Source organism: Neopelma chrysocephalum, unplaced genomic scaffold, assembly GCF_003984885.1.
Source record: "Neopelma chrysocephalum unplaced genomic scaffold, ASM398488v2 Primary Assembly neopelma1_23, whole genome shotgun sequence".
Lineage (NCBI taxonomy): Eukaryota > Metazoa > Chordata > Aves > Passeriformes > Pipridae > Neopelma > Neopelma chrysocephalum.
The window spans coordinates 23,221,847-23,248,903 of record NW_020897691.1 but is presented as its reverse complement, the minus strand read 5'-3'; the positions used below and the strand labels follow the sequence as shown (position 1 = coordinate 23,248,903).

The window sequence follows — 27,057 nt, the reverse complement described above, 5'->3', positions numbered from 1 at the left end:
CTTTTTGTCAAACTCTTTCATCTTAAGTTTTTACAGGTACAAAAAGTTTTGGGAAAGGGGCATGTTCCTGAAATATTTGCAGTGTTTAAACCTTGATAAAACCTTGATAAAATACACACAGAAGCCATTTTGACTACCTCATCAATTCACTGCTGTGGGAGACATCACATTTTAAAAATCTTTAAAATGTGTTTAAATTTTTTTTTTTACATTAACATGTATTTTAAATGCGTGTAAATACATGTTTATATTTATCTTTCTTTGAGCTTTGCTTTTCTTCCCATTGGAGGATTGTTCAGGCACCTGGCTACTGAAATGCTATACCGGTCTGATTTAATTCATGGCCAACGTTGCCACTTGGTTTGTCAATATAGCCTTTAGAGAAGTCACATATCATTGTTGTGCATTAATAGGCTACTTTGGAGAAAAGTAGTCTCTGGCAAGTATACTATGATGCTGATCTCTCAGAGTAGTTGCCCAAAAATATCTGTAAAAGAAACCACTGCTTGGGTGAGGAGAGGTTAAACATATGTCACCATGATAGGCTAAATTTCCACATGTTGGGTAAAGAAGGAAAAAAAAAGAAAAGAGGAAATGATAAAGTGGATGAGACATATAACTGATTGGCTAACAAAGGTAACTCACCCGGCCTTCCTTACTATAGTATATTTAAAGGTGAAAAGATAAAGGAGAGACAAAGGAAGATGAGGCCTTATTGAAGACAGTGGAAAAGTAACCTGGATGATGGTTCCCTCTCACGTCAGAGAAATAAAGGCAGTTTTCATCTATGAAATTCCTACCACGCTTGTAGTAGGTGATATTCCTTGGTGATATTCGACAGGATTATATAAGCACTGGCCAGGTTAATGTCTATGTTTAGGAAAGGAGTGGATTGATGTCCTGAAGATAGTATAAGAGGGCAAGGGCTTATGGTAGAAAAGATAAGCCAATAAAAATTATTTCAGTAACTGTTGAAGGGATGAAAAGCCCTTCTTTATATGAAGCTGAGAGATGTAATATTCTGACATTATAAGACGTGCATTTATAGAGTGGTCTGCAGAAGATATCTGAGAACATGAGGCATGCTGCTGTGTGCAGTCCCCTCTCCCCCAGATATTGGGGGAACTATTTTCTGAGCATTCTGTGTTGGTGGAAAAGGCAGTAGGCAGGTTACAGGTTGAGCCCTTGATCAGTCAAGTTGGCTGGTAGCTACGGAAAGCAGCACACAAAAAAGTTAGCGAACTCATTACAAGGGTTTTTTAATCAATGCTCTTAAGGGGGAGAGACTCCCTCCTCCTGGAAGAAAGCAAAGATATTTGTAATACTATTAAAAGAAGAGACTGCTTGTCTTCTCTACATATTTCATTCATAGGAATTGACTAGTTCTCATTAGTATTGACAGACCAGTAACATGTTAGATTTGTTTATCCAGAGCAGTATGGATTCATGGTAGGGGAAAAAATTTCACATAATAATAGAAAAGCTCTACTATGAACTATACAATGCAAAACAATAACATGTAAGTTATCTGGCGATCTTCTGACTAAATGCCACTGAGCAACTGAGGGGATATATAGAAACATTGCATGTAGGAAAGAAAATGGAGGTAAGGTGAGACCTTGCATTTCTGCTGTGTATAAGGGTTTTTAGGTTTCTGAACTAGTGAAAGGAATATCTTTAAGCTGGTTAATTAACATGGCAGGAGCCTCCACATGTCTATAGCTACAGCATGACAACATCTGTCTGCAGCAATTAGGCAGGAGCTTCCAAAATGAAGGGCTGCTCACAGATGGAGCAGATAGCTTGCCAGGCAGATGACGTAGAGCTGTTTATACAAATCCACTTTTACTCTTAAAAACAAAAGCAAACACATATCACTGGCAGTATTTGAGTATAAAACTAATTATGATAAATCTGAAATGTTAAGTGCCTGGTATTTTGAAAAAATAACATTGTGAGGGGAAAACCCCCTCAAATTCTTTCAGTAGTGTAAGCATTCATATGGATGTGACAGAAAAACAGAAGGTCTTACGGAAGGTTTACTGTACTGTGTAAAATAATAAAAGCCTTTGAAGAATTGGTAGAGATGAAGCTTTCTTGGATGTGCAGAAGAGCTTTCAGTAAACTGAATATATTTTTTACTGTTGATAAGATTAGAGAATTAAGATTGTTAAGGAATTTCTTCTGAGAGTCTATCAAACGTGTAAGACTGTTTTGGTCAGGGAATATATTGTCCTTCAAGGAGTAGGATGTGAAATCCTCTGAAGATACTTGAAAATACCCTATGGTGTTAGGAGGATTTTATCTGTACATTTATTTTTACTGTGTGTAATGTCAATATTTGTAGAAAAATTCTTATATTTAATAGTAGCCTGCTCCACTATTGATTAGATGACATAGGATTTCATGAGAGCTAAAATTTATTTCAACAAAAAATATGGTAAGACTTAGAATATAAAATCTCGGAGAAAAAGTATCAAGGAAAGAAGTTTTGAACAGTGAGGAAAGAATAGAATAGTTGCCTTTGATCTCCCCCCACTCCCTCTGCTCTCTCCTAAATGTAGTGTAAAGAAAGCATTTGTACTTGTAGTGGGTTGACCCTGGCTAGATACCAGGTACCCACTAAAGCCGCTCTCTCACTCTCTCCCTCTGCAACTGGACAGAGGAGAGAGAAAAAAACAGGTATAAGGATTCATGAGTAGAGATAAGAACTGGGAGAGGTCACTTACTGATTACCTTCACAGGCAAAACAGACTCCAAGTGAGGATAGTACCTAAATTTATGACTAACAGGATAATAGCCAAAGAGTGAGAAATAGTCTTAAAAACACCTTCTCCCCACCCCTCCTTCCTTCCATGTTCTCCCTCCTCCCCCCCAGTGGTGCAGGGGGATGGGGAATGGGGGTTACAGTCAGTTGTTGTTTCTGCCACTGCTCAGGGAGAGGAGTCCTTTCCCTGCTCCTGTGGGGTCGCTCCCACGGGAGACAGTCCTTAATGGACCTCTCCAGCCTGAGTCCATCCCTCGGGCAGCAGCTTTTCCCAAAGTGCTGTCCCGGGGGTCACTCCTCCGTGGGGTGCAGCGCTTCACAAATGAGCTGTACCGATGTGGGTCCCCCACAGGGGCCACAAGTCCTACTCGGAAAAACCTGTTCCAACGTGGGCTTCCCTCTCCACGGGCCCCAGGTCTTCGGCAGGACCCCGCTCCATCCTGGGCCTTCTACGGGCTCACAGCTTCTTTCATGTATCTACCTGCTCCAGCATGGGCTCCTCCATGGGCTGCAGGTGGGTCTGCCCCCAGTGGTCCTCCATTGGCTGCAGGGGCACAGCTGCTCCACCGTGGTCTTCACCACGGGCTGCAGGGCCACAGCTCTGGCGCCTGGAGCACCTCCTCCTCCTCCTTCTGCACTGACCTTGGTGTCTACGTTGTTATTCCCATGTTCTCAGTCCGCTCTTCCCTAGCTGCGATTTCTTCTGTGCAACAATCTCTCTGTTCTTACATATGTTATCTCAGAGGCATTACTGTTACTTCTAATTGGCTTGGCCTTGGCCAGCACCTGGAAGTCCGTCCTGGAGCCGGCTGGCATTGGCTCCATGGGACAGGGGAAGCTTCTAGCAGATTCTAACAGAAGCCACACCTGTAGCTCCTCCCACTACCAAAACCCAGCCACAGAAACCCACTACAGTACTCTATAACTATTGTTTTTCTTTATGATCATGCACATTTTCTGATGATTTTAAGTAATGCTACAAAGGTTGTTGGCAAAGGTGATTCTTCTTCCAGTACCTTCTAATTGTGAAAGAAACTCAAATAACAGTCTCTGTACTGCTCTGGTTTAGATACCTATGCTTTTCTCTGAGAAGCTCATTTTATAGAGAAAGAAAATCTGATATCCTACCTTTTACAACTGCTAGATAGTTGTATACAAATGGATACTGCCCAAATTAATAATTTCCTACCCTACCAAACCCCCTGATTTGCTGAAACACAGTTCAGTTTCTCCATCTTAACTAATATCTCCAGATATTAGCATATAATATAGTATTTTTCCTTTGTATGTGTTAGTATGTTGAAAATGGATACAAGGCTTACTTCTTATTCACAGTTACATATATTTCATTTTAGAAAATATATATTAACCTCAATCTTTTGCAGTTTCTTTCTGTTCCAGTTAAGGTTTTTACCTGACTAGGGAAAAAAAATTATAGTAAATGAATTTTGTATCTATTATTTGAAAAGTGTATTGGTCTCTGGTGGATTTCCTTGCAGCCTAACGTGACTGTCCGAGGTTGTCTCTGCTTGTTTTCAGGAGGTGAAGTTCTGTGGCTACTGGATGGAGGTCTTAGATATATGGGATTTTTTCAAGCTGCACTTTCCAATTCAGTTTCTGATCTGAAATTTCAGGACTCATTAGTATTATGCAAACAGAATAGCTTGTCTTTATAGTTATGATAGGATCCTGTTTGCCTGAGTTTGTTTTCACACTGCACCAGCTCCAACAACTTAGATTCTTTCACTGACCCCAGTGGTTCCTGCTGTATCTGAAGACTTTGCAGCATCTAAATGCAGGTGCAGTCACTCAGTTTCTGAAAATGAAAGATTAGGGAACAGTGACTGCTACCTCTCCTATGGGGGCCTGGAGGAGCACTGCATGGGCTGTTCCTTGGGTGGAAGGCTCAGGACAACCTTTTCCTTTCTTCTTGTTACTCCCAACACTTCCCCAGACCAACACAGAGATGATCAAGGAATGGGAAGGTGACTGTCACCTCCATAATCCCATTCCCATTTCCATAGAGTTGAAATTATTTTCCCCTTTTATATACAAATAGAAAGTCAGTTCAGGAAAATCAGATTAATCTTTTCAGGTGAAAAAGCAGAGCAGGCTGTTCAACTCCTGTGTGGGGAGTAACCACGTGTAGCCACCTGCACTACCCCTTTTGCACAAGATCTTTCTGCATCCATGGCTGGTAGGACACCTGGAGATAGGCCAGCAGAGCTCAGATCAACTGCAAGAACCAACACAGGGACTGAAGGCACCAGTGCTTGAAACCTGAGATCTAGTGGAAAACTGTCATTCCTATATCTGGGGAAAAAAAATATTTGCTGAGCTTTATTTCATAAAAACTGAGAGAATAGGAACATCCTCATACTGAAACAACTAATCTGAAATATAAGCTCACAGCTGCAGTGAAGTTACTACACAAATAAGATGGTACTGGAAGAATCGATTTATTTTTCTCTATACCAATCCCTTCCTGCTGCAATGGATCATGTTGCATTCTGGAGAGAGAATTAGTCAGCTGTTGGTATTGGGGAGGAAGAAAACAGGAGGCTTACTTCAAGGTGAACTCAAATACACGTCCTTTGTTAGGATTTTAGGCCTGCTTCTGTCTGCTGGTAGAGTTATAATCAATGTTTTTTACCATGTAGTTGACATGGGATCTGTGTTTGAATAACCGTGAATAGAGTGTGCATTAACTTGCTGCACTTGTTTGGGAACTAGCAGAGTACAGTGTTTTTCCCAGTAATATACATCTGGTATTAGAGCCCAATCCAAAACATTAGTCAGTTTTGTGACTATAGACAAAATTTTATTACATTCTTCAGTAGTGTGATAATGATGAGCTGATTCTTACAGATCTTCATGGACTTTTCAGTGTAGAACCAAATTAAAATTTAACTTTTTCAAAATTTTCAAGTGTTTAGGTAAGTGTTTCACTGGTTTTGTGAGTCAGACAAATATTTGGGGAGCAAAGTTTCTTGTAAGTTTTCTAGCAGTTTCTGAATTGCTTTTGTGTAATAAATTCATAACCTAATTTGAAGAACTTTTATATTAGATATCATTTGGAAGTAGAGTCCAACTAGTTAAGATTATTTTCATATAGATCTTGATTTTTCTTTGCAAGCCCTTAGCTACTGAATATACTGTTAAGGTAGAGTCTAGGAAAACCAAAACTTTTTTCTGAATGTTACTTCAAGCTAATCTGTTTTGAAGAAAAAGAGAGCAATCTTACTGCTTTTTCTGTGTTATGTCTTGCAATTCCCAGAACAAAACAAAGGAAAAAAACCAAACCAACAAAAGGAAAAAAATCCACCTCTGCTTAGTATGAATTACACAAGAGCATGAGTCAAGAAATCCTTTTTATGTGTCTTCACATGCACATGCCAAAACGTCTCTGCCAGAGTTACTCTTGATTGGAATTTACAGGGGTTTGTGAAGAATAAATACTGAAGTGCTGTCTTACTCTTTCTCCTTTAAAATACTATTTTAGGAGGAGCCTGAGCAGCTGGATTGCTCAGAAAAGGGTCTGTTCAATGAATATCTAAGAAAGAACTCTTGGGTTACTAAGATGTAATTGAAAGGTAAATTTTGAGACAAAACAAAATTAAATTACTGTTTGCATACTTTATTGTTCCTATGGGATTTATAATAACATCTCTTGCAGTATTTTTTGCCTCCACCCACAAAAATCTCTTTGATTGTTGAATTAAAAGTTTTAGGTTGCAGTTTCGTCCTCTTTCTGAAAGACTGGAGCAATTATTTGAATTCCCTAAGAGTATGTTAAAACACAGGAGACAAAAGCCTAGCTTCTATTTTCAGCCCTGGTTGTGGAGAAAGGCAGTGTTGCCATGTATGCTGTCCATCAGAGGACCAGGCATTTCTCACGTAAAAAAGTCTGAAATGTTAATATTTTTGTTGCTGGTTTGGTTTTGTTGGTTTTCTCTATTAGCTAAAACTAGGGATGAAATGCACAGGGCTTTTAGTGGAAACTTCAAATATAAAGCTAGCCTTAAAGTTATAAAATTAAATATATTTGCTAAGGACACTTTGTAAAGGATGAAGGAATTGGAAGACATGTAATAGGAAGTTCTTAAAGTGGTTTTTGACTTCCAGAAAGGGTATGGTGCCAGCATGCCCTGGGCTGCCAGCATCCCCAGGAAGCTTCCTCCCTGGCTTCCTTCGGTGTGGGGTGCCTGCATATGCCTCTTGGTTCTTGATTCTGACACAGTAAATAAAACTTTGGCAAGGTTTATGCCACAGGGGACCTGAATTGCAGATCTGGTTTTTAGGTGTAACTCCAGTGCAGTTGTTCATAAATGGAGACTGCTGGGTTAGGACAGTTAGCAGATTAATCAGTAGTACAATTTTTAGAATGTGGATTCATGGTTTTGTCCTTTCATGGTGGTTTTGGAAGATTATTAATCCACCGTGTATTAAGGTTGAGCAGCAAGTAGTTCACTGTCTGAAAGCCAGATTTTTTTCTTCACTTTTTGTAGAAATAGGTACAGAGTAGGAGGAAGTAGAAAAATTCTTTGTCTCCCCTGCTCTGTCCATCCTCCTGAGCAAGAGATCCAGCACAATCCATTAGCTTCGAGGGCAAGACAGAATTTCCCTCCCCTCAGGTATGCTTGGCCTTTCCTTACAAAAGGTGATGTTTGTTGAGGGTCCCTTATGTGACATTATTGTTTGTCAAAGTGAAATCAAGACTCGGTGTACGTTAATTATGGGATGAGGGAAGAAGATGGTGATGTTAAGGATCCTTGAAATGGGTTACAGTAAGCCATGTTTAACCCTCTCTGCACATCTTGGTAGTTGCTCTTCCTTTCAGATGATAAAGTTTCTGGAATAAAGAGCTGAGGTAGAGCCCCATATTCACCCTAAGAAGTTGGGCAGAGGCTATCTGGTAGCAGCTTGCACATTTGCTGGGCTCAGCAAAGCTGTAGTTGCCAGCTGGGGAAGAAGCCCAAATGCCACTTGCTCCTCCTGCTTGTTGTCATGGTTGGGGTTCAGCCATTCCAGGAAACACAAAAACAAGTTCTGGGGAAATACCAGTCTTTGCCCATGGGAAGCACCTAATTCGATATGTTTATCAAGTGTTTTGTAATTACAGAAATATGTAGCTAATTATTTTTCTTTGAGCCACCTCATACTTATCTTTCTTAAGAATGTGCCATGAAGAAAGAAAGTAAACTGCTTTAGAAATAGATATTTAAGGTAACTGAACCATAACAGTGAATGGGACACAGAGACTAGGCTAATGTTTGCGATTGATCTAGAACTTTCTCCTGTGCTACCTTTTTCTGAAGTTTTAAATTTTAAAATGTGTAATACAGAGCAAGGATGGTCCAGATCAATGATCTGCTTATTTGCAAGAAGTAGCATATTTGCTAAATTCTAGCCAGATTAGGGTTCTGGATTTGATAATTTGGTTTTTCTTTCTTCTTTTTTCTTTCTTTTTTTTTTTTAAGATCCAGTTAATTATTTGAAAAATACAGCGTAACAGGCAAAGTATTTTCCAAACAGTAGTAGCTTCTACTTGATGCAGTTTTATTCTTGCGTCTAGCATCAAAATGGAAAGGTTCCACTCCAAAAAGTTGTATTATCTACAATTATATACATCTATTTTTTAATTAAAATAATAATTTTTATTACAAATTATTACATGATAAAATGTGGATTAGCTCAGGAAATATTCATCTTGAATAAGCAAATAATGCTAAGGTTACCTGCTTATTTTGGACAAAATTCTCTTGCCTTATGATCAATGATTCACTGAGTTATGGAGGTATTTTTATGTTCCCCAGAGATACTAAACCAAATTCAAAACCAATAAGAAAGAAGATTTACAGCTCTTTGCCATAGATACTGCTTTTGAATACAAAAACAAAATATTGCAATATATAATGTACAAACAAAAATCAGTAACCTCGGACATTTGTTCCTGCAGTCTCCTGTGTAGACAAAGCTTTTAATCAGAACAAAGCTTCAGGTCATGAGTAGTTCTCTGCAAGATATTACAGGCACCTCCTTGTGCTGCCGAGCCAAAGCTCAGTGCTTCCTCCTCCTCCTTCCCCCTTTCGTTGCTCTCTCCCAGCTGTGATGACTCTGGGAGAGTCCCATCGGGAAGAATAAGTGGCCAATGCTGCTGGACTGGGTTCAACACCACCAGGCAGTATTCCAGCCTCAGGAGAAGGCAGGAAATATAGGGGAGGCTGAATTACCACTGAGTCAAAGACAGGGAAGAAGAAGGGTCACGTATGGTTTAGGAATATGTGCATATATATATGTATTTATGTATAGAACAGAGGGGAATTGGAAGAGAGGAGATGAAGAACATGCAGAGATGAACAAGGAAGGATCACCCTATGGTTGATGCATAAGATTGAAACTAATTTGTTGCATTGTATATGATCTCTAAAGTTGGCTGTGTACTTAAAGGGTTGTACAAGCACCATAAGTTAGATACGGGAAGACAGACTGAATCAGCAGAGACTGAATCTCCTCCTATGTGAGGTGAATGGCAGACATGTGATTCCAGGATAAAATCAGAAAGGAGCAAATTCAAAAGATCTTGAGCTTTAGCTACTTGGCTCCACAGGCTGACTGCCATTCTGTTAAAATACTGATAGACTTTAGGTTTTGGCTGATGGTAGGTGTTTCAAAAGTAGGTGATGTGTTGCTATAATGGTAATTGCTGTGTTACTACTTGTGGTTTTAAATCCGTATGTTTTGTGGTTTAATTGGAAAGAAAGGGTGTAGAAATCTTGTGGGCAAAGCTGTGGAAATAGAGGGAAATTTTCTCAAGTGTACTGTTAAAGAGCTGAAAGCAAATTTTGATTTGATGGCATGAGTAAAATCCTCTGCATTCATTTTCTTTCTATGTTGTCTAACTTAACTGTTGGTTGTACAAAAAGCAGAGATAATTAGTGTTTGAATTGAGGTAATGTAGAAACCAGAACCAGGACTGCAGGTAGAAAATGAATTACTGAGGCCCTGCATTAGAGAACTTGCTGTTTACTCAGAACAAACAAAACATAGAAGTGGAAAACTGAGGCATGAAAAGAAAACAATTTGTTCTGTAAGAAATCAGGAAATGAGCTCAGGGCTTATGATTGTCATCCTGCATTTTAATTCCAAGCACGCTCTCTCTTTCTCTGTCAGAAACAAGAGTTAATATCAAATTACTGAACATTTAAAAAAAAACCAAACTCCATTTGTTCTATTCCACTTTGGAATTAACAGCATTTTTCAATTAATATTGATGTCATTATATCCATTGTTACTTTACATAAATGAAGTATATATAATATACCAAATTTTAGCCAATGACTATGCTAGATATCCATGGATTGTAACATCAACCAGTTTCTACATAACAGTGCAGAGAAAATGAGAATGATACCTTGTGGCTCAGTCAATGCAACCCATAAAATGTACATACTTGTGAACAATGGTTCTTGAGGAAATTGTAGAATAAAAAAATAAAAAATTAATTTAAAAGATCACGTAAATATTTTTAGCGGGTGAGAAATGAGAAGGCAGAATAATACAACAAACTTAGTTGAATAAATGCTTGACAATTACCTCAGCTTTCTGCTGAAAAAGAATCTCTTCTTCAGCTGCAAAACTCTCGTTGGTAGATTCAAGGAGTCTGGTTGTGTTTTCACAGTGGAAGCATTTATAGCATTGACAATGCTCAAATCAGAAATCCATGTAATAAAATAAGATGTAGGTGTTTGAGAGAACTTAGATTGAAGTTGCAGTGCATAGGCAAATGCAAAGGTGTCTCTGAAAGAGCATCTATATATAGAATGCTGTTACAGTTAAGAAAATGTAATTTATACTTGGGATAACTTAGGGTCTTGCTGTATGTCTGAATGAAGAAAATCCTTATCTTTGGGGAATGACAATGGAAGTAGCTTCCCCTGATGGACTGGGCGTAGAGATCTGAATGCTATTGGCACTGGTTTTTACATTGGTTTTGAATAAAAAAACAGGTCCTTCGTGCCTTTTCTTTAACACAAAATGAAAGCCTAATGACTTGGAATTGAAAGTGTACATGTCTTACAAGTTTTTTATTAAATACATGTTTATTTTAGTAGTTGGGAGCCTAGCTGAAGACTAGAATCAAAAAATTACCAACTGAATAACCAGTAATGTGCTTTTATTTATGCTGTAATTTATTTGGGAGAGAGATGGGAGTAGCATGATAGTAAGACATTATCTTCGAAGTTGCCATGGTAATGCAACCTACTACCTGTTGCTAAGACTATGCTGTGGCTGTTATTACTTTTATTACAGCTCTTAACACCTCAAGATGTATCCTTTCATTTTTAAGTGTTATTTCTGATTCAATTTCATTTGTAAGAAAACCAGTAAGTTTTGCCAATTGCCAGCAGGGCTCTAGAGCAATAGGAATGATAGCAATGCAAGAACCTGATTCTGTTAACATAGGTCACATCCTCTAATACAGAGTAATTTACAGGCTATCAAACATTTAGGAAGACAAGAATATCAAGACAGTGGAGTTCCCTATCTATGTTATTGTCCACTTTCCCTGGAAAGTCAGTGATCAATATTTGGAGACAGAAATGCCAAAATGCCCCACCAATAATGCAGTATAAAACCTTCAAAATACAAACAAATGGTTCTTAGCATTAGAACTAGAAATGGTAATATCCACTTTTCTAAGAGGATCCTGTCTACTGTAAGTCTGGTTTCCTGATCCAGCAAAGTGTCCTAGGACCTCTTTTACTGTCCTGAACCATGCTGAGCAGCAGCAGTATGGTAAGCCTGAATTCAGCCAAAGTGCTTTCATTCAGAATCACAACAGCATGAAACTCTCAAGATGCCGTCAGTCATATGCTACTGCATGTGAGTACTGTAAACTACAGGTAAGAGTGGAAATCATAAATGAACCGCTCAAAAAAAAAACCCAACAAAAAACAACAACAAAAAAATGAGAAACCTATCTCCTCCTAGCTGCCTGTTCTCCTAGGCTTTCATTTTCATCTATTACTAGTGAGTTCAGCCCCTCTAGATAGTAGATGGCTTGCTCAGTACAATACAGTTCAAGGAAAATATTTACCAAAGTCAAGATGATCTGCCTTTCATATATGGAGGAGTGATACATGACTTCTGTCTTCTGCACTTACAATGCTATATTTATACAAGTCTCCGTGCTTTCTCGTTGGATTCTTTTTTTCAAGACCTGTCTCCTAGTTTTAGTTCAATAACTCTTTATTCTTTCCTGCTGGATAGCAACACTTGTCCTTTTCATCTACATGTGAAAGCCATTGGCTGAATTTTGCAAAATTTGTGCTGGTAAACTCCTATATCTGAATCTTTCATGTCTTCAAAAAGAAAAAATTGTGATTAAGCAGGCTGTGCAATTTGCCTGTTCTTATGCTCTCTTTCTATCTTTATGTCCCATGGTTTAGCACTTGATCTAAACTTTTAGATAATTTTTTGTATTTTTGTCTAGAAAATACTGAAAGTTAAGTATCACACAGTAATATCAAAGAGATACGTTATTGCACTTTATCCAGAGCAGTACTCTGAGTGCTATTGCAAATGGTCATTTTTGTTTAACTGAGCCGTGGGATAATACTATGCTGTATGTGCGTAATGTGTTTTGAGGGTGTGCCTCCACTGATCTGAATAAAGGTGTATGCATCTGTTGTATTTATTAGAAAATAAATAGTCACAGGGATAATCACAGTGAAAGGCATACTTACAGATAAGAGGTCTGGTGTGGTCTCAGCTGTCTGAATACAATCCTCATGGATGAGGTCTCAGTTTCTTCGCCAGCTATGCTCTGCTTATAATTGTGGCACCTAATTTAGGAACAGAAGCATCTTGGACTCCATCTGCAGTCAAAGACAGAAACATGCATCTCTGAAAGGTAATTAAGGCTCTTTAAGTGTTAGTCACTGGGCGGAGGCAGCTATTCCTCTCCACTGACTTACACCTACGAGTATGTGAAATATATTTGACCTTAAGGCAATAATTCGTAGCCCATTATCAAACTCAGAGACAATTGAAAGCGTTTCCAGTGCAATATAACATATTGGCATTTTGGAAAGCTACCTTCTTTAGCCCGTGGAAGATTGTCTGTCCTAATTGACTGGGCATTTTGTCAGTCAGAGATTGCAGGCTCTGCGTTTGCTCATGCAAACAGGTCTGTGAAGAGGGAAATGTGGGCACTGCTTCAGTATCTGAATTTCTGATGACTGCTGTTATATGGTTCTCTGTGGCAGTTTTCTCATCCTCTTGGATTTCAGTTGTCTGCAAGAACTTTTCCAAAGTCTGCAGGTTGTAAGAGCTGTGCCTCAAGATACTTCAGTTCAGAATCTTTTCACTAGAGTTATTGATATGATATGATATGGTTTAAGGGAGGATTTCAAAAGTGTCTGTATAATACTCTTTTAACTTGTTCATTTGTCAGCATGGACAGCTGCTAAAGGCATGCCTGTGGATCTTAGGATCTTCCCATATATCCAGATAGGGTGTGCATCACTGCAAAAACAAACTTACCAGGAGAATTCCAGTATTGGGAAGGGTTTTATGAACTGATTGTCAACTTCTCTTTCTTGCGTTTTACTGATTGGCACAAGAAGTGGTTATTATTCTGTTTGAGAGATTAAGATACAACAGTGGTATGGATTTTGGTCAGTAAAGGAGGACAGAAATTAGAGCTAGCAGGTACAGTCAAACAGTGCCGATAGTTTATGCTAAACGTAAGAACCACCATCCACTTCAAAGTACTAAGAAAGGAGGATGTGTGAAATGTCTCATCTGCAACATTTGCAGGCCTGGAAAAAGAATTTTGAATAGCTGAAATTCAAGTATTTGACTGGTAATAAATAAATAAAAATAATTCATTCATGGGGTAGGACCACTACAGGGGAAATTTTGGTTTCTACACCATCATTTTATCCCCTTTTTGTAAAAAAGGTGTAGCAACAGTTACCTTCCTTTGCAGAGCATTTGGAAACAAACTGCAGAAAGCATTGGATGAAATCATTACTTATTAGCTCATAAGGACTATTAGCAGAATTAGTAGATCCATGCAGTGTATGGCACAGAAAACCTCATGTTTTGGAATGTTTACATGTTTAAAAATTCAATGCTTACAAGTTAATGAAGTGAGATGGCTGGCCCAGTTTCTCCTGCTGGGAAGAGGAGTCATCCTGTCTCTGTAACCCCTAACATCAGTCTCGCTGTTGTCTGTTCAGAGGAAATGTCCTTTTTACTGAAGAACTGATACACATGAGGAAATCCTTATAAAATGCTTTCTGCGAACAAGAATTTACAGTAAATTTATAGCACTATTACAACAAAATGAAAATAATCCAAACAAGCACAAATCACCATGAACAAGCATTAAACCTCTTAAAATAAAATATAATTCCAGTAATTCTTGAAACTTTTCACTTTGTTGCTTTTACACAGCAACATTTCCCTCTTCTAGAAAGCTTTCCACTAAAACGAGATTGATGCTTAAAACATCAACAACTCCTCTTCCTTTAACTCAGAAATCCCAAGCCTTTTCGTAACTGAAATAGTGGAGGAGCCAGGGGCTCCATGGAGTCCACAAGAGGCCTTACTTCTGCCACTTAGTTTTCCATGAAAAGTAGTCAGCTGCTGCATTACATGCTCTAAAATACTCCGTTTAAGAAATATTGGGATGAAGACTGTAGAAAAGCTTGACTAGAATAAATACATATAACCTCTTGTGAATTTGCTGTGGTATTCCTGACTTAGCACATGGAGCTGTGTGCTAAATAAAATCAAAAATTTGGTGGTTCATTCTAACTTCTGTTGCATGAAGCTGCTCTGTTGTTTTGTCACAGCTATGGCCCTATTTTCTCTCCTAATTTGTTGTGCTTGCTCAGTGAAATTGAATTGCACATCATTTAAGTCAAGTCTCAGAGAAGTTGTTTTGCTCCGTGCAAATGGCTTTTTCCTCCAGATGTGACAGGCAGTTAAGAGCTGCCTCATTTTTTTCTTAACCCTTCTGAATCATCTTGAAATCCTGTGGCTGCCAGAGTGCTGTCGTTCTTGCCCCATAGCCAATTTTCTCATGCCTGTAAGCTGTCATGCATGTAAGTCACAGCATGCACTGCACAGGCTCCTTCTGTAGGTTGCTTTGGTTTGTTTGGTTTGCTTTCTTGTCTGTTTTAACAAGGACTGAGTAAAATTCAGGAGCACAACAGCCCCTGGGAGATGTCACTGCTGGAAGCTCCTGTGGCAACTTGGCGCCGGTGAGAGTGCAGCCCTTCATGTTTGCGGCTTCAGATGTCCCAGCCTTGCATCTTCAGCCTAAAGCAGTCAAGAGAGCCTGTACCCTGGCCATTTCCCTTCACCCTGCTTGTTTCATTTGGGAACACAATGAACTGTCAAAATTTCCTGCCTTGTTTCCACAGAATCCTTCCTTTTGCTCTAAAAGGGATTATTTATCTAAAACTGCTAATAGCAAAAATTGTCCGAACAATTGTTTAGCTTGATTTTAAGGTGGAGAGCAAAGAGATGTAAAGCTCTGGTGGACTGATGAAAGTTGCCCTCGAAGTCCTCTGTCAAAATGACAAAAAGAAAGTCTGGTGTGTTGCCATGAATGGCCCTCATCTCTTGGACATTAAAAACCATGTGATATGTTGTACATCTGGTGCAATTCCTATTCTTAGTGTCTCTGTTGAGTGTAGTTAGATGTAATTAAAATAGGGAAGTATATAAATGTTTTCCAAATATGTGAGCCAAGAAAAAATGGAGGAAGGGAGGTGTGGTTGGTTTAGCCCGCCATCATTTCCTAACTAATCTTCCTCTAATGATGTAGAGAGAGACTAGGTGGCACCTTGTGAAGTATTTTGAAATAACACATTCATGAGGTAGAGCTACTTGATAACATCTTTGACTCATCAGAAACTTGCCTTCCCTGAGGATAAAGTTAATAATCATAGAATATAAAGATTTTAGTGGCTTTTCCTAAATGATCAGGGACGCAGATTTATTGTGCATATAGATTCCTATAGTGCTAGAGACAGCCCAAACATATTATCTGTAGAAAATGTAAAATAGCCGATTGGAATCATCAGTAATTTGCCATGACTTCAGGTCCTTGGCTTTGCTAGTTGAGTAAAACTCATTCACATTTCTTACTAATGGCATCATTACCTCCCTTGCTTTCTCTCTCTTTGCTGGAGTTGCTTGTCTGGATAGTGTACATAGGTTTCTGAGTTGGCCGGTCTTTAGTTTGGTATGAAACATCAGCAACACCATGAGAGGAAGCTGGACTACCAGTAAGAGGCAGGTAGCTGGACCACAGAGCAGTTGGGGCAGGAAAGGTGACAGTAGTAGTGAACCTTATTTAAAATAGTTTTAGCTGTATGTACCTGGTATTTCTCAGCTTTGTGTTATCATCAAGTGGTACTAGTGCTTTTCTAATTCTTTGTCAAGATCATCAATAAAAAATCTTTAGGACCATTCCCAGTATGAGTTTTCTAAAGATCACAGAGTTTCCAAGAAAAGGTTTCCTTTCAGTGCACCTCGTTATCTTCTAGTCTTTTCAAACTTCAGTTTTTGTACTCATCTCTTACCTTCTCTTATATGTTTGACAAAGTCCATATGGTTGAATAGCACTACAGTATTGAATTTTTTCCTGTTGTCTAACAGTTAGCTGTTTTGTTTGAGGTAATTAAGTGTGTCGTATGGTTTACTTTAGGTAAGCCCACATTGTGTTTTCTTCCATGTTCCAGTTGTCTACCTACCTTTAGTGTTCTCTTCTCCAAGATCTGGGGTCATACTGTTGAGATCAGAGTTAGGCAATCTTTCAGTACGTAACTGTGTACGATTTTGTTACTCTGTAGTACTATGGTACCTCACTTGATCTAATAGATATATTATTTCATGTCCAAAGAGAAAATCAGTCTTTCTGGGTTTACAGTATTATATGTCATGGATGTTTTTTTCAGATTTTTGGAGTTTGAATTTCTCTTTTTTTTTGAAAGTATCTGTTGATTTAGTCACAAGTGACATGTTTATCAGTGTGTTAATGCAGGGGACTATTTGCAGCTTCCTGTTAATTCATTAGTGCCTACAGAAAAACAAAAGCCTTGGTCAAGGCATGCTCTGAATTTACATTCATTCTTAATTTGCTGATGCCTGTATTAGTAACAGGCTCAAGCCTGCCTAATTTTTTTGAGTCTATATAATGTGTACCATATGCTTGCCATTCTTACTCTTTCTGCACACACCAGCCAATCTGATGAGGCTACCTGTGACAGAGAGCAATGCTTTTAAGTCTGGGTGCTGCTTTATGGGCTCTGGCATGTGCGTGCTGATGAATCTTGCTTTGGTGTTTTACAAAGTCTCCAGTTATCTGCTCCACCCTTCTGCCCTTTAACACGAGTATTACAGGGAAATACATTCATATACCTTCATTGCCACAGGTTGCATGTAATTTTAAACTGCTGATGAAGGTAGACCTATGGTATTATCATACCTTTGAAGTGGAACAGCTGAAGAGTAGGTAGAGGTTTGCACCTCCTGCCTCTGCTATCAGAAGGGGTAAGTGGGGTCAACAACATCTTGAGTTGTTTTGGACTGGTTCCTTAGAGTGAGGGGTTGGCAAGCGGGAGCTGAGAACAAGGAACACATGTTCTGTCTCTGGAAACAAAAATGCTAAGTGAAAGAGTGAGAGAAAATAGATTTGTATTTATAATCAAAAGTGACTGTGTTTGAAATATTCTTAATTTGCGTGCACACTCATATGTCTTTCGTACCTCTGAGGACCCCTAGAAGGCACGGAAGTTTTTCTCTGCCTCAAATATTTACCTTAATAATTCTACTTGGCTTTCTTCCCTTAAACATAATTGTAAGCATATTTAAAGCGAACATTAGATAGAAAAAAATAACAGCATCTAACTAGGTCCTTCTTTTACTCTCCAAGATGTTTTCTTGTTTTTAAACACAAGCAGTAGAGGCCAGGAGTAACAGCCAAATTCTTAAATTATTGTTGTTTAGGTGCTATATTTGTATATCAGAGGAAGGACAATTCAAACTAACTAATTCACAATTTCATTGCGAAGTTTGAGAGAACTACAGTGAGAGCTGTGTAAGGACGTGCAGAGGGTATGCTTTCAACACTGTGGCCTCTGTTTCTGCAGAAGGGGAATTGGTATAATGAAGAACTAGAGTACTTTAATTAGAACCTCTAAAATCTCCAGACTTTGTCTTATTTAAGAATTTTTAATATTTTGGTCTTGTTAATTGTCTGTAAAAAAACAATTGCATTGCACTATTTAAAGTTTTGGAGATATAAAAGTTACATCTGCTTCCCACTACTGCCTATTTACTTGGAGAGAGATTTTGTGACTCTTACTCATCCTGAAGAGCATTTTTCTCCTTAAATTAGATTTGCCTATTTCATCAATATTACATAGTTTAGGTCAGGAACTAATCAATCTAAATTGCCTAGCAATACTAATTCTTAGTATTGTTTTGTCACTTTATCATATTTGAATATATACCCTAAAGCTCTAGAGTAATGCTCATCTGAGAACATCAGGTTTCACTTACATAGAGCAGCTGCAGTGTTTGAGGAGAAGGCTTACATTTTCTGGAATGCTCAAAGAGCAGAAAGTAAAACAAAAACAAACAATCAAGCAAAAAAACCCCACAACACCCAAACCACATAACTTTAAAAACAATCTTCATACTCTTTTGGGGGGGCTTTTTCATCACCTAATGATTTTGAGACCAGTCCCACAACTTTGGAGGTCAGTTGGATTGTGAGCCTAGTCCAAGGTTGAGACCTTTGTGTGCAATACCATGTCAGTCAGAGTTCAACTGTTCTTGCCTGGGAAAAAAACAGACCTCTGCACTACTCCTGAAGCAGTGAGAGTCTGCTTGCTGGTCAAGAAGCTGTTCAATAATAATGGCCCATCTTCGCGAACGAAGATTTGGGGAAAGGTCTTTTACCTTTCCAGCCTGCGCAATGGATTTTTTAGGTGAGACACAGCCTGCGCTGAACTGAGCCCACCCTTTAATCCTAAGGTTCATCTGCCGGGGCCAAGCAAGCTTGGACAATGGCAGTGAGGTCCTCAGGACGTAGGTTTGTTTAGAGTGTCCTTCTCATAGATGGATGGCCACACAGGGCTAACGACCTCCATCAGGCCAGGAGACCGGGATTTGAACCCGTGGTCGCAGCAGTGAAAGTCCTGCACGCTAACCACTAGGCCACCAGGGGTCTCAGCTGTTCAATAGGATAATGTTGTATCATTTCATCCCAGCCAACAATGAAGGGTTTTTTGTGCCTTTGTTCTGTTAAGAGGATCAGCTGTAGTGCTTTACCCAATTATCCAGGGATGCCATGGAAGATGATTTTTGGACCTTAGTTTTCCCACTGGAGGAGTGTAACGTCATCACTTTGTATAAAAAATAGATTTAGATCTAAACAGCAGAGAAAGGCAGCTGTCCCTCCTGATGTCTCTGGGGATTTTGTGTTTTGCAGGAGATGCACGGGTGAGAGGTCAGACAGGGGTTCTCTCCGAGCGCCGTGGCTCCTACCCATTTATAGACTTCCGTCTTCTTAACAGTAAGTGCAACCCTTTCTTCAGGTCTGTATTTAAATTAAAAAAACCCTAAAAATCTCTGTTTTAAGTATATGAACCAAAAAGTATCTCATCTCATACGTATCTGTAGTTCAGCTGTCTTCACACAGTCAGCATTAGTAATTCTACTTTTCCCATCCAGTGTTTGGCTGTGAAATGTTTTGATTGTATGAATAGTGTCCATAATGCTCAATCCGTCAAGTGTAAATACAGTAGGGCCATGGGGTATGCTGAGCGGGGGGAGAGGGGGTGGTTCAGAATTAAAAAGATAAACCCCTGTGTCCTTTAGCCTCTTAGACAACAGTTGGAACAGATTTATATGAGTCTGTTATCCGGTCATATAGAATTGGCACAGAAGGGGACCATGTGACAGCGCTGACCAGTGGTTTACAATAACATTAATTTTTCCAACAATTAGAACCCAATCCAAAGCCCCATGGAGTCTTCTCATTGACGTCAATGGATTTTGGGTCAGGCCAGCAGTGAACATCTGTTAAAAATAATCTTAACCTCATTTTGATTGAAGTTATTTTGCCACTGTTGTAAATAAAGAAGGACAAATCTAAAAAGAAAAATAATAAATCAAGACCCTGTTGGGTTTTTTTCACCTGATGGATTCTCTATACTGATGCAAACTCATTAGGCAGTGTGTAAAAAAACAAAATAAAATAAAAAAACAGTGACCACTTAGTCTAGGTCCCTGTAACATTCAACCTGGATGCTGTGTTAACTTCAGTTTTAAGGCACAGGCAGATCTTGATTTATCCTTGTGTACTGCACAGACCCCGCTGTGTAACCTTTGAAAAAAAATGTTATTCATTTGATAGCAAAGTTCTGCTATCAGTAAGACTGATAGAAGGTATTTTCTGGGTCATAAGACCATCAGAGGGTTTGCTATGGCTGAGGTAGAAAGATATCAGGGGTAAGATGGGTCCATCATTTTTCCCAGGACAAAGGGAATAACTTACTGGTTAAGCAGAGCTTTGAGGATAATTTAGTCCTGACTCACCATTGAAAAACATGAAGGAAAACCCAGTTTAGGCTAGCTAGAAATAGTACTGCTCATGCCCTTATAGACTGAGAGAAAATTAAGCACTTCTTTTTATTTGTGAAGTAGAGGTGGATATATATTCACACAAGTCATATATATAGTCACACAAGTGTGACTAAATTAATTATTTCTTTGTTATTTTGATACATACACATTATTTAAAATTCCATTCATATGTTCTTTCCTCTCCATGGTTAAAGAAAGCAAAAATTTTCCAGATTTTTTTTCTGGCAATAGGGCTTTCACTTTTATCCCCTGTAGATGAATCCTGCCATCTTTCAGATCCTGTCAGCTTCTGGGAAATGCTGGTGCTTTCCATGGGCTGTCTAGAGAGACATCTGTGGTGAATACTCAATCTTTGATCATGCAAGGAGCAGGGCACTCCACATAACCCCTCTACCATAATTGCTGACCTTAAAAGCGATGCCTCTTTGTGTGTACACCTCTGGTCTGACAGAGGTGAGGCACCTGGGGTTTTATATTCCTGTGCTCTCTGTCATGGAGACCTCTGACTTACTCTTTTTACTGCTTTTCCATAATCTGAAACCTGTGTAAGGAAAAGCAGTGATCCTGATTTTGGATTTCTCACTGTTTTCAGGTTTTTACGTATTTACCGTTTTCTGTCTAAAGCGTAGTGTTGGCTTAAGTTTTCAGTACAAAATGAAGTGCGATTTCTAGACATTTGACTACTGATTTTATAGATGGCGAGTGCACTGGACCTGGCTCACTTGGTAAATGTAAAGTAAATTACAAGTAAATGAAGATGCTCAGTGTCAGAGCATGCAGACGTGTTTTGCCAGGAAGTAAACAGGCTTTTATATTATTTGTTCATCTACATCTGTCTGTTAAACCCACTTCTGCTTTGCATACCATACAAGCAGCAAAAACCATGGTGCTGCACATCCTATCAAAAAGAGACAGATAAAAATGTCACTACTGCAGACTTTTTTTTGAAAAGTGCCTAACTAATACTTGCAGTAAAATTTTGTCACCATGCTGTATTTGTTTGGGGGCAGCAACTGTATACCGAAAGCTGTTAGAGTAACAGAGGGATGAGGCAGAGAATATTTTATGGAAAATATCCTCAGAAGTTATAAGCAAATGCAGCATAAACATTACTCCAGCCTCTCACTAATCAGCTGAGCTTGAATAGTGGTTATTCCCTCTATCATCTGAAAAACTATTCCAAATAACAGTACCAGCCTTGTTTTAGAGCAAGGGAAAACACTGAAGCTCATTCTTGAACAAAGCTGACATTCATTATGAAAATTGACATTTAAAAAAAAATACAGGGCATTGATACTTAATGTCAGACTAAAGGTTACTAAAATGTAACTTCTTTTAGCAAACTTGCAGATTCAGTCAAACTAGAGGATTTTTCCCTACTATGTCTAATAAGGGTTAACACTCACCAGACCATATCCTTTGGTGTTTTCTGGATTCCTGCAGTAAAGTCACTGTGTAACTTAAGACACCATTAAGTCTTTTTGGATAGAAAAACTTCCTGCTCTCTGAAAATGGGATCTTCTGTAGCCTTAATCAAAGCCAACTGGATTTATGTTGGCTTCTTGCTGTTTGAGCTAATGTCTGTGATGCCATCTACACATGGTTTCGGTGCATCTGCAATGTATAGAAAGTTAGTGTTACTGCATCTTATCTGTGCCAGGCTGTTAGGACCCTGAGGGTTTTGCAGGATCCTGTCTGAAGGAGACGCAGGGCTTTAGTGTCTTCCTGTCTTTTCTCTGCCTCGTTGCAAGCTTTCCTGGGCATAATTGCACCAATGGATTTGGGGACTCTTAAGATGACTCTGGAATACCACACTGAATGTAGAATATCCCTGTGTCACCAAGAACACCTTGGTTCTGTATTGTGAGGAGCAGATGTTTCCCTCATTTTCTAGAGTGAGTCCCTGCAACTTGTGGGGACCTGCATGACCTACCAGATACTCATTTGGGTTGATGGTATTGAGCCAGAAGCTTGAGGGGAAGCTGTGCACCAACTCCTCTCCTGCAGGAAAGCTGCAGCAACCGATGCTTGGTGTCAGCCCCCTGTGAAGACCCCCCAGGAGATAAGCCGACTGTCCCTTCTTCGGTCCTGCTGTGATATGGCAAGCAAAGCACCTACTCTTGATGGCCACTGATTACCCCCAGAAAAAATAAGCTCAGCATGACAGACCTGAAGCTTCAGGTTCACTAGGATGCTTAATGAACAAGGATCAGACTTTACAAACACGTAACCTTTTTAAAAGAGAAGAAATTTTGCCTAGCCCTGTAGGTTTATAGGAAAGTAGAGTGAGGGTTTCCTCTTCAAGCAAATAAGGTAGTGGTAGAAGAAAAGACTTAGCATTAGAAAATTACTTTCCAGAAGCAGTAAGGATGGAATAGGCAAGTGTTAGGTGCTCTCTGGCAGCTGAATGCAATGTATAAATGATGTAAAATTGATTCCAAACCAAACCTCACAAATTTTAGGAAAGTTTGACTCCAAACTTGGTAGCTCAAGCTTGTAACTGAACCTAATGCAGCTTGAAATTAATGATGGCATTTTATTGGCACTTCTGTGTTTCTATGAATTAAACGAACCTTATTGTGTTCACAGTACAGAAAAGGAGTTAAATTGAATATTTGCGGGTAATAACTTAGAATTTGAAACACTTCTACAGTGAAAATTAATCCCATTTTCCTTTTAGCACAGTATAGTTTGGATTTGAGACATAAAGGAGCATAGCTATGGTAAGCAATAATTTAGTTCTCTAATTCACAAAGTTGCTCGGTGAGTCACTGAACCAGATCCCACCACTGACTAATATGTATTTATTTAAATAGATTTCATTATCTCATGATGGGTTTTGTTAATGATTGTGATGGTACATATTTTCACTGTGTTAACCAAAGGTTTGAGGGAATTCCTTGTGATAAATCTAGTCTTGCAGGTAAGCATGCAGCAATAATCAAGACGACCTCACCCTACTCAATTATGTTAGACACTTTGTTTTATTGCCAGATTCAATTAAGTAGAGTAACAAAATAACAGAGTTTAGGGCTGAGATGAGTAACTTATTATTTACAAATTTGCTTGTCAGGCTTTTAAGTCAGAAGGCAAGGAGATTCTTAAGACTTAAACAGTGATTCACCAGTTCCCATCTTGTTTATGCTAAGCTTTTCTCTGGATTGAATTTTTGCTTGCAAATAACAAAATTATAAGCCTTTAATTGACTATATTTAATTCACTTCTGTATATATTGATCTAGGAAAGTTAACAAGGAAAGGGAAAGGATGTAGTACATCCAAAGTGGAGTAGTAGTACTCCAAAGTGGAGTCTGTACCCAAATCGTGACATTCAAAAAGATTTTTGTTTTCTTACACCTTGCACAACAGGAACACAGAGTGGGATCTGAAAATATATATAAAATGTCAAAACAACCATGTAGAAGCTCCAAAGGCATGTGTCTGTATTACCTAGGATCTTGGTGTTGTCATGCACGCAGAAATTGATTCCAAAAGAACCCCACCTGCTTTAAGTTTAGCTTGGCAAACTACTTTAGTAGAGATAATATACTTTTAGCACAGGATGGTGATAAATGGTGATATTAGTACCATTCAGTTTCTGTCCTTAATTTGATGTCTGAGTCAAGCAAAATACTCTGTTTTTCAGTTTGTTTGCAAATAATGATATGATAATGGCCAGTCTTCGCGAACGAAGATTTGGGGAAAGGTCTTTTACCTTTCCAGCCTGCGCAATGGATTTTTTTTTAGGTGAGACACAGCCTGCGCTGAACTGAGCCCACCCTTTAATCCTAAGGTTCATCTGCCGGGGCCAAGCAAGCTTGGACAATGGCAGTGAGGTCCTCAGGACGTAGGTTTGTTTAGAGTGACCTTCTCATAGATGGATGGCCTCACAGGGCTAACGGGCTCCATCTGCCCAGTGGATTCATCACACACTTTTCAGGCATGTGATGAATTACGTTTTGGAGAAATGAAAAGTGTTGTCAGGATTAGTAAGGGAAGATATGAAGTCACAAAGAAGTCTCCATCTCAGAAAACCAAAGTCTGTGGACATTTGAATCTGTGGTTTCTGCCTGTCTCCAGAAGGGTCCATTGCAAAATTTACATTCATTTTTGGGTTTGGATTTTGAACACTCCAGGGCTTTCAGGTAGGGCCCATCTCCAGGGAAAATAAAACTTAACCACAACCGCTAACCCAAAACTGAGCCATCAAGTAACCTGAACCCAATTGAGTGAGGTTAAAAAGAGTTTGGTTAACTGTCTTGTTTTGTTGCTATTGGCGAGAAAAAGAAGTGGGAGTGAGAGATGCCTTTTTAGGTATTTCTTACCCAGGTTAAATTAGGACATTAAAAGTCTTGTGAGGAAGTTTCAAGGGCTGATTGGATTACTTGGATCCCAACCCAGCCGGTGGAGATGAGTCCAAAGTTCCAGATGGTTATTAAATTAGAAAGGGAGAGATCATATGAGGTCTGCATTATTTCTACATAATATCTCCCTTAGTTCCTTATGGATAAGCACATCCTTAAGATACTCATCAACATCCCTATGACATGTGGCTTTTTTTAATCTGGTTAGCTTGTGTCTGGTTTGAATGGGAAGAACATTTCCAGAGCTGGTCAGCCTGTGGCCTTACTATCAGTCACCTGTTCAAGGAAGAGAAATCAGAATTCTTTTAATGTTTTAGCACCAAAATTGTTCTTTCCGACTGATACCATATTAAAAAATTCTTCCTGTCATTGGAATTCAGTCTAGTTCACCCTTTTCATCAAATAACAGCAAGAGGTTTTTTTGTTTGTGGTGGTGTTTGCATTTTTAAGTGTTTTTTGCAAGTGCTGCTATCTGAAAAATTTAACAAGGTTTGATTGAAAAGCATATTCTACTTTCTGCCATTCATGCTCCTTGTTTAGCTTTAATTCTACATTTGCAGAAAATGAAACCCAGAATGTAAAACTGATTGATGCACATGCCCTCATATGCTAGTAAAATGCATCAATTTGGGTTATGAATGCTTCAGGAGAAGTCATGAGAGCAAAACAAGATGTGCTTCACATACAAAGCCTTAGCGAACACTGACCTGATTACACGTTTGTAACTTATTTTTTTAGTGCAGATTTGAGATTCAGTTAACTGAGAATGTGCCTTTAAAAGTTTCCAAATGACCCATTCTGCTACCCCACCTTCTTTTCCCTGATTAGGAAAGGGAAAGGATGTACTGAAGATAACACTGAGGATACCTTCCAAATGACCAGAGGAAAAGAAAGAACAAGGAGAAGGGATCATTAAGATGATAAATGAAAGTTGGGTTTGCTGTTATTACAGGTTATGTTGTTTTTTCTCCAGGAGAGTGAAAAGGAGGAGGGGATGTACCATTTCCTGTTAGAGAAACTATAATCAGCTGTAGAACATCTGCAGTTTTAGGAAGAGAAGGTCCTGACTGTGCTACTGTACAAAGATTGAAGTGACAAAGCCAAGGTTCATATTGTAATGTTAACAAGTTTGTGAAAAAGAGAACTCAACATGCCATTTCTTAAGAACTTGGAGAGGCTTAGTAGAAGATGCCAACATGTTTATTTACATAAAAATGAGTGATGGCCCAAACAAAGACTGCAAATTGTGAAGAGAAACACATCTAAATTAGTCTTTAATTTGGATTTAATCTATTCCTCTTTCTGTTTTTATGGCAAATACTCTGTTACCTAAGTGGTCTTTGAAATCCTAATTTCTCCAGAATTTAGTGTAATAGGATTATTCGGTATATAAATTGGATTATCAGCATAATTCTTAGATTCTGTATTCTCTTTCAAACAGTATGAAAAAGAACATATTTTGGGATGGGGAGGAGACTGCATGACTAGTGTTCTTCAAGATGCCAACAACTGTGCAGGAACTTTAGGATTTGGAAATGGAGCTGTTACAATCCACCATTACTTCAAGTGAGGTTCAAAGGAGGGGAAGCTCCAAAGCAAGGGGACCTAGAAAGTTGGTGTCTCAGAACCTCTCACACTAGCCAAAGAAACGCACAAGTACCTCCTCTGTAAAGAGGCCCTGCATTGGTTTTGTGCACTTGTGCCTGTGGTTGATTAATGGAATTTTTACTCAAAGCAGAAAAGTTCAAAGTTCTTTTGTTATACTTCTAATTTTCTGCTTTCCTCCGATGTGTTCAGAATCCCGCTCTCACAGCTTCTGCCTAGCTGAAAAAATGTTTACCCCTTTAAAGTGAAAAAATAAAGTTGCAACCCGTATGAACCATGGCAGCTAACGGAGAGCACTTGACCTCTAAAATTGAATTTTATCAGAAGTTGAGGAACTTGACTTGAATATTTTAGTCATTAGAGAAGCAAGTAAAAACAAAGTGTTTATAACACAACTTCTTTGGATTTCCATATAGTTTGTGAAGTGTCATGAGGATTTCTACAGTTACAAGATTTCAGCACAACACTTGTTTATCTGTAGATATGATACAATGCAAGGTGTTCATCTCTGTCTTCTTAGTTGCAGTGACCAGTGTATATTCAGATGATAAAAGTGACAAAATCTTAATATTTTTGAATCAAACCTGTTTGTTGGTTTCTTACACCAGCCACAGATGACTAAGAAGTACAGCTGGGATATTCA

General features: G+C 38.8%; 1 protein-coding gene across 2 annotated transcripts in view; it reads left to right on the top strand.

The window, feature by feature from the left end:
* Positions 1–27,057, top strand: part of PDE7B (phosphodiesterase 7B) — a 186,003-nt gene that overhangs the window by 128,868 nt on the left and 30,078 nt on the right. For both annotated transcript variants that reach the window (XM_027690444.1, XM_027690435.1), the window contains one exon: positions 19,290–19,373. In XM_027690444.1, the coding sequence (XP_027546245.1) occupies positions 19,290–19,373 (84 nt within the window). The remainder of the gene's footprint in view (positions 1–19,289; positions 19,374–27,057) is intronic.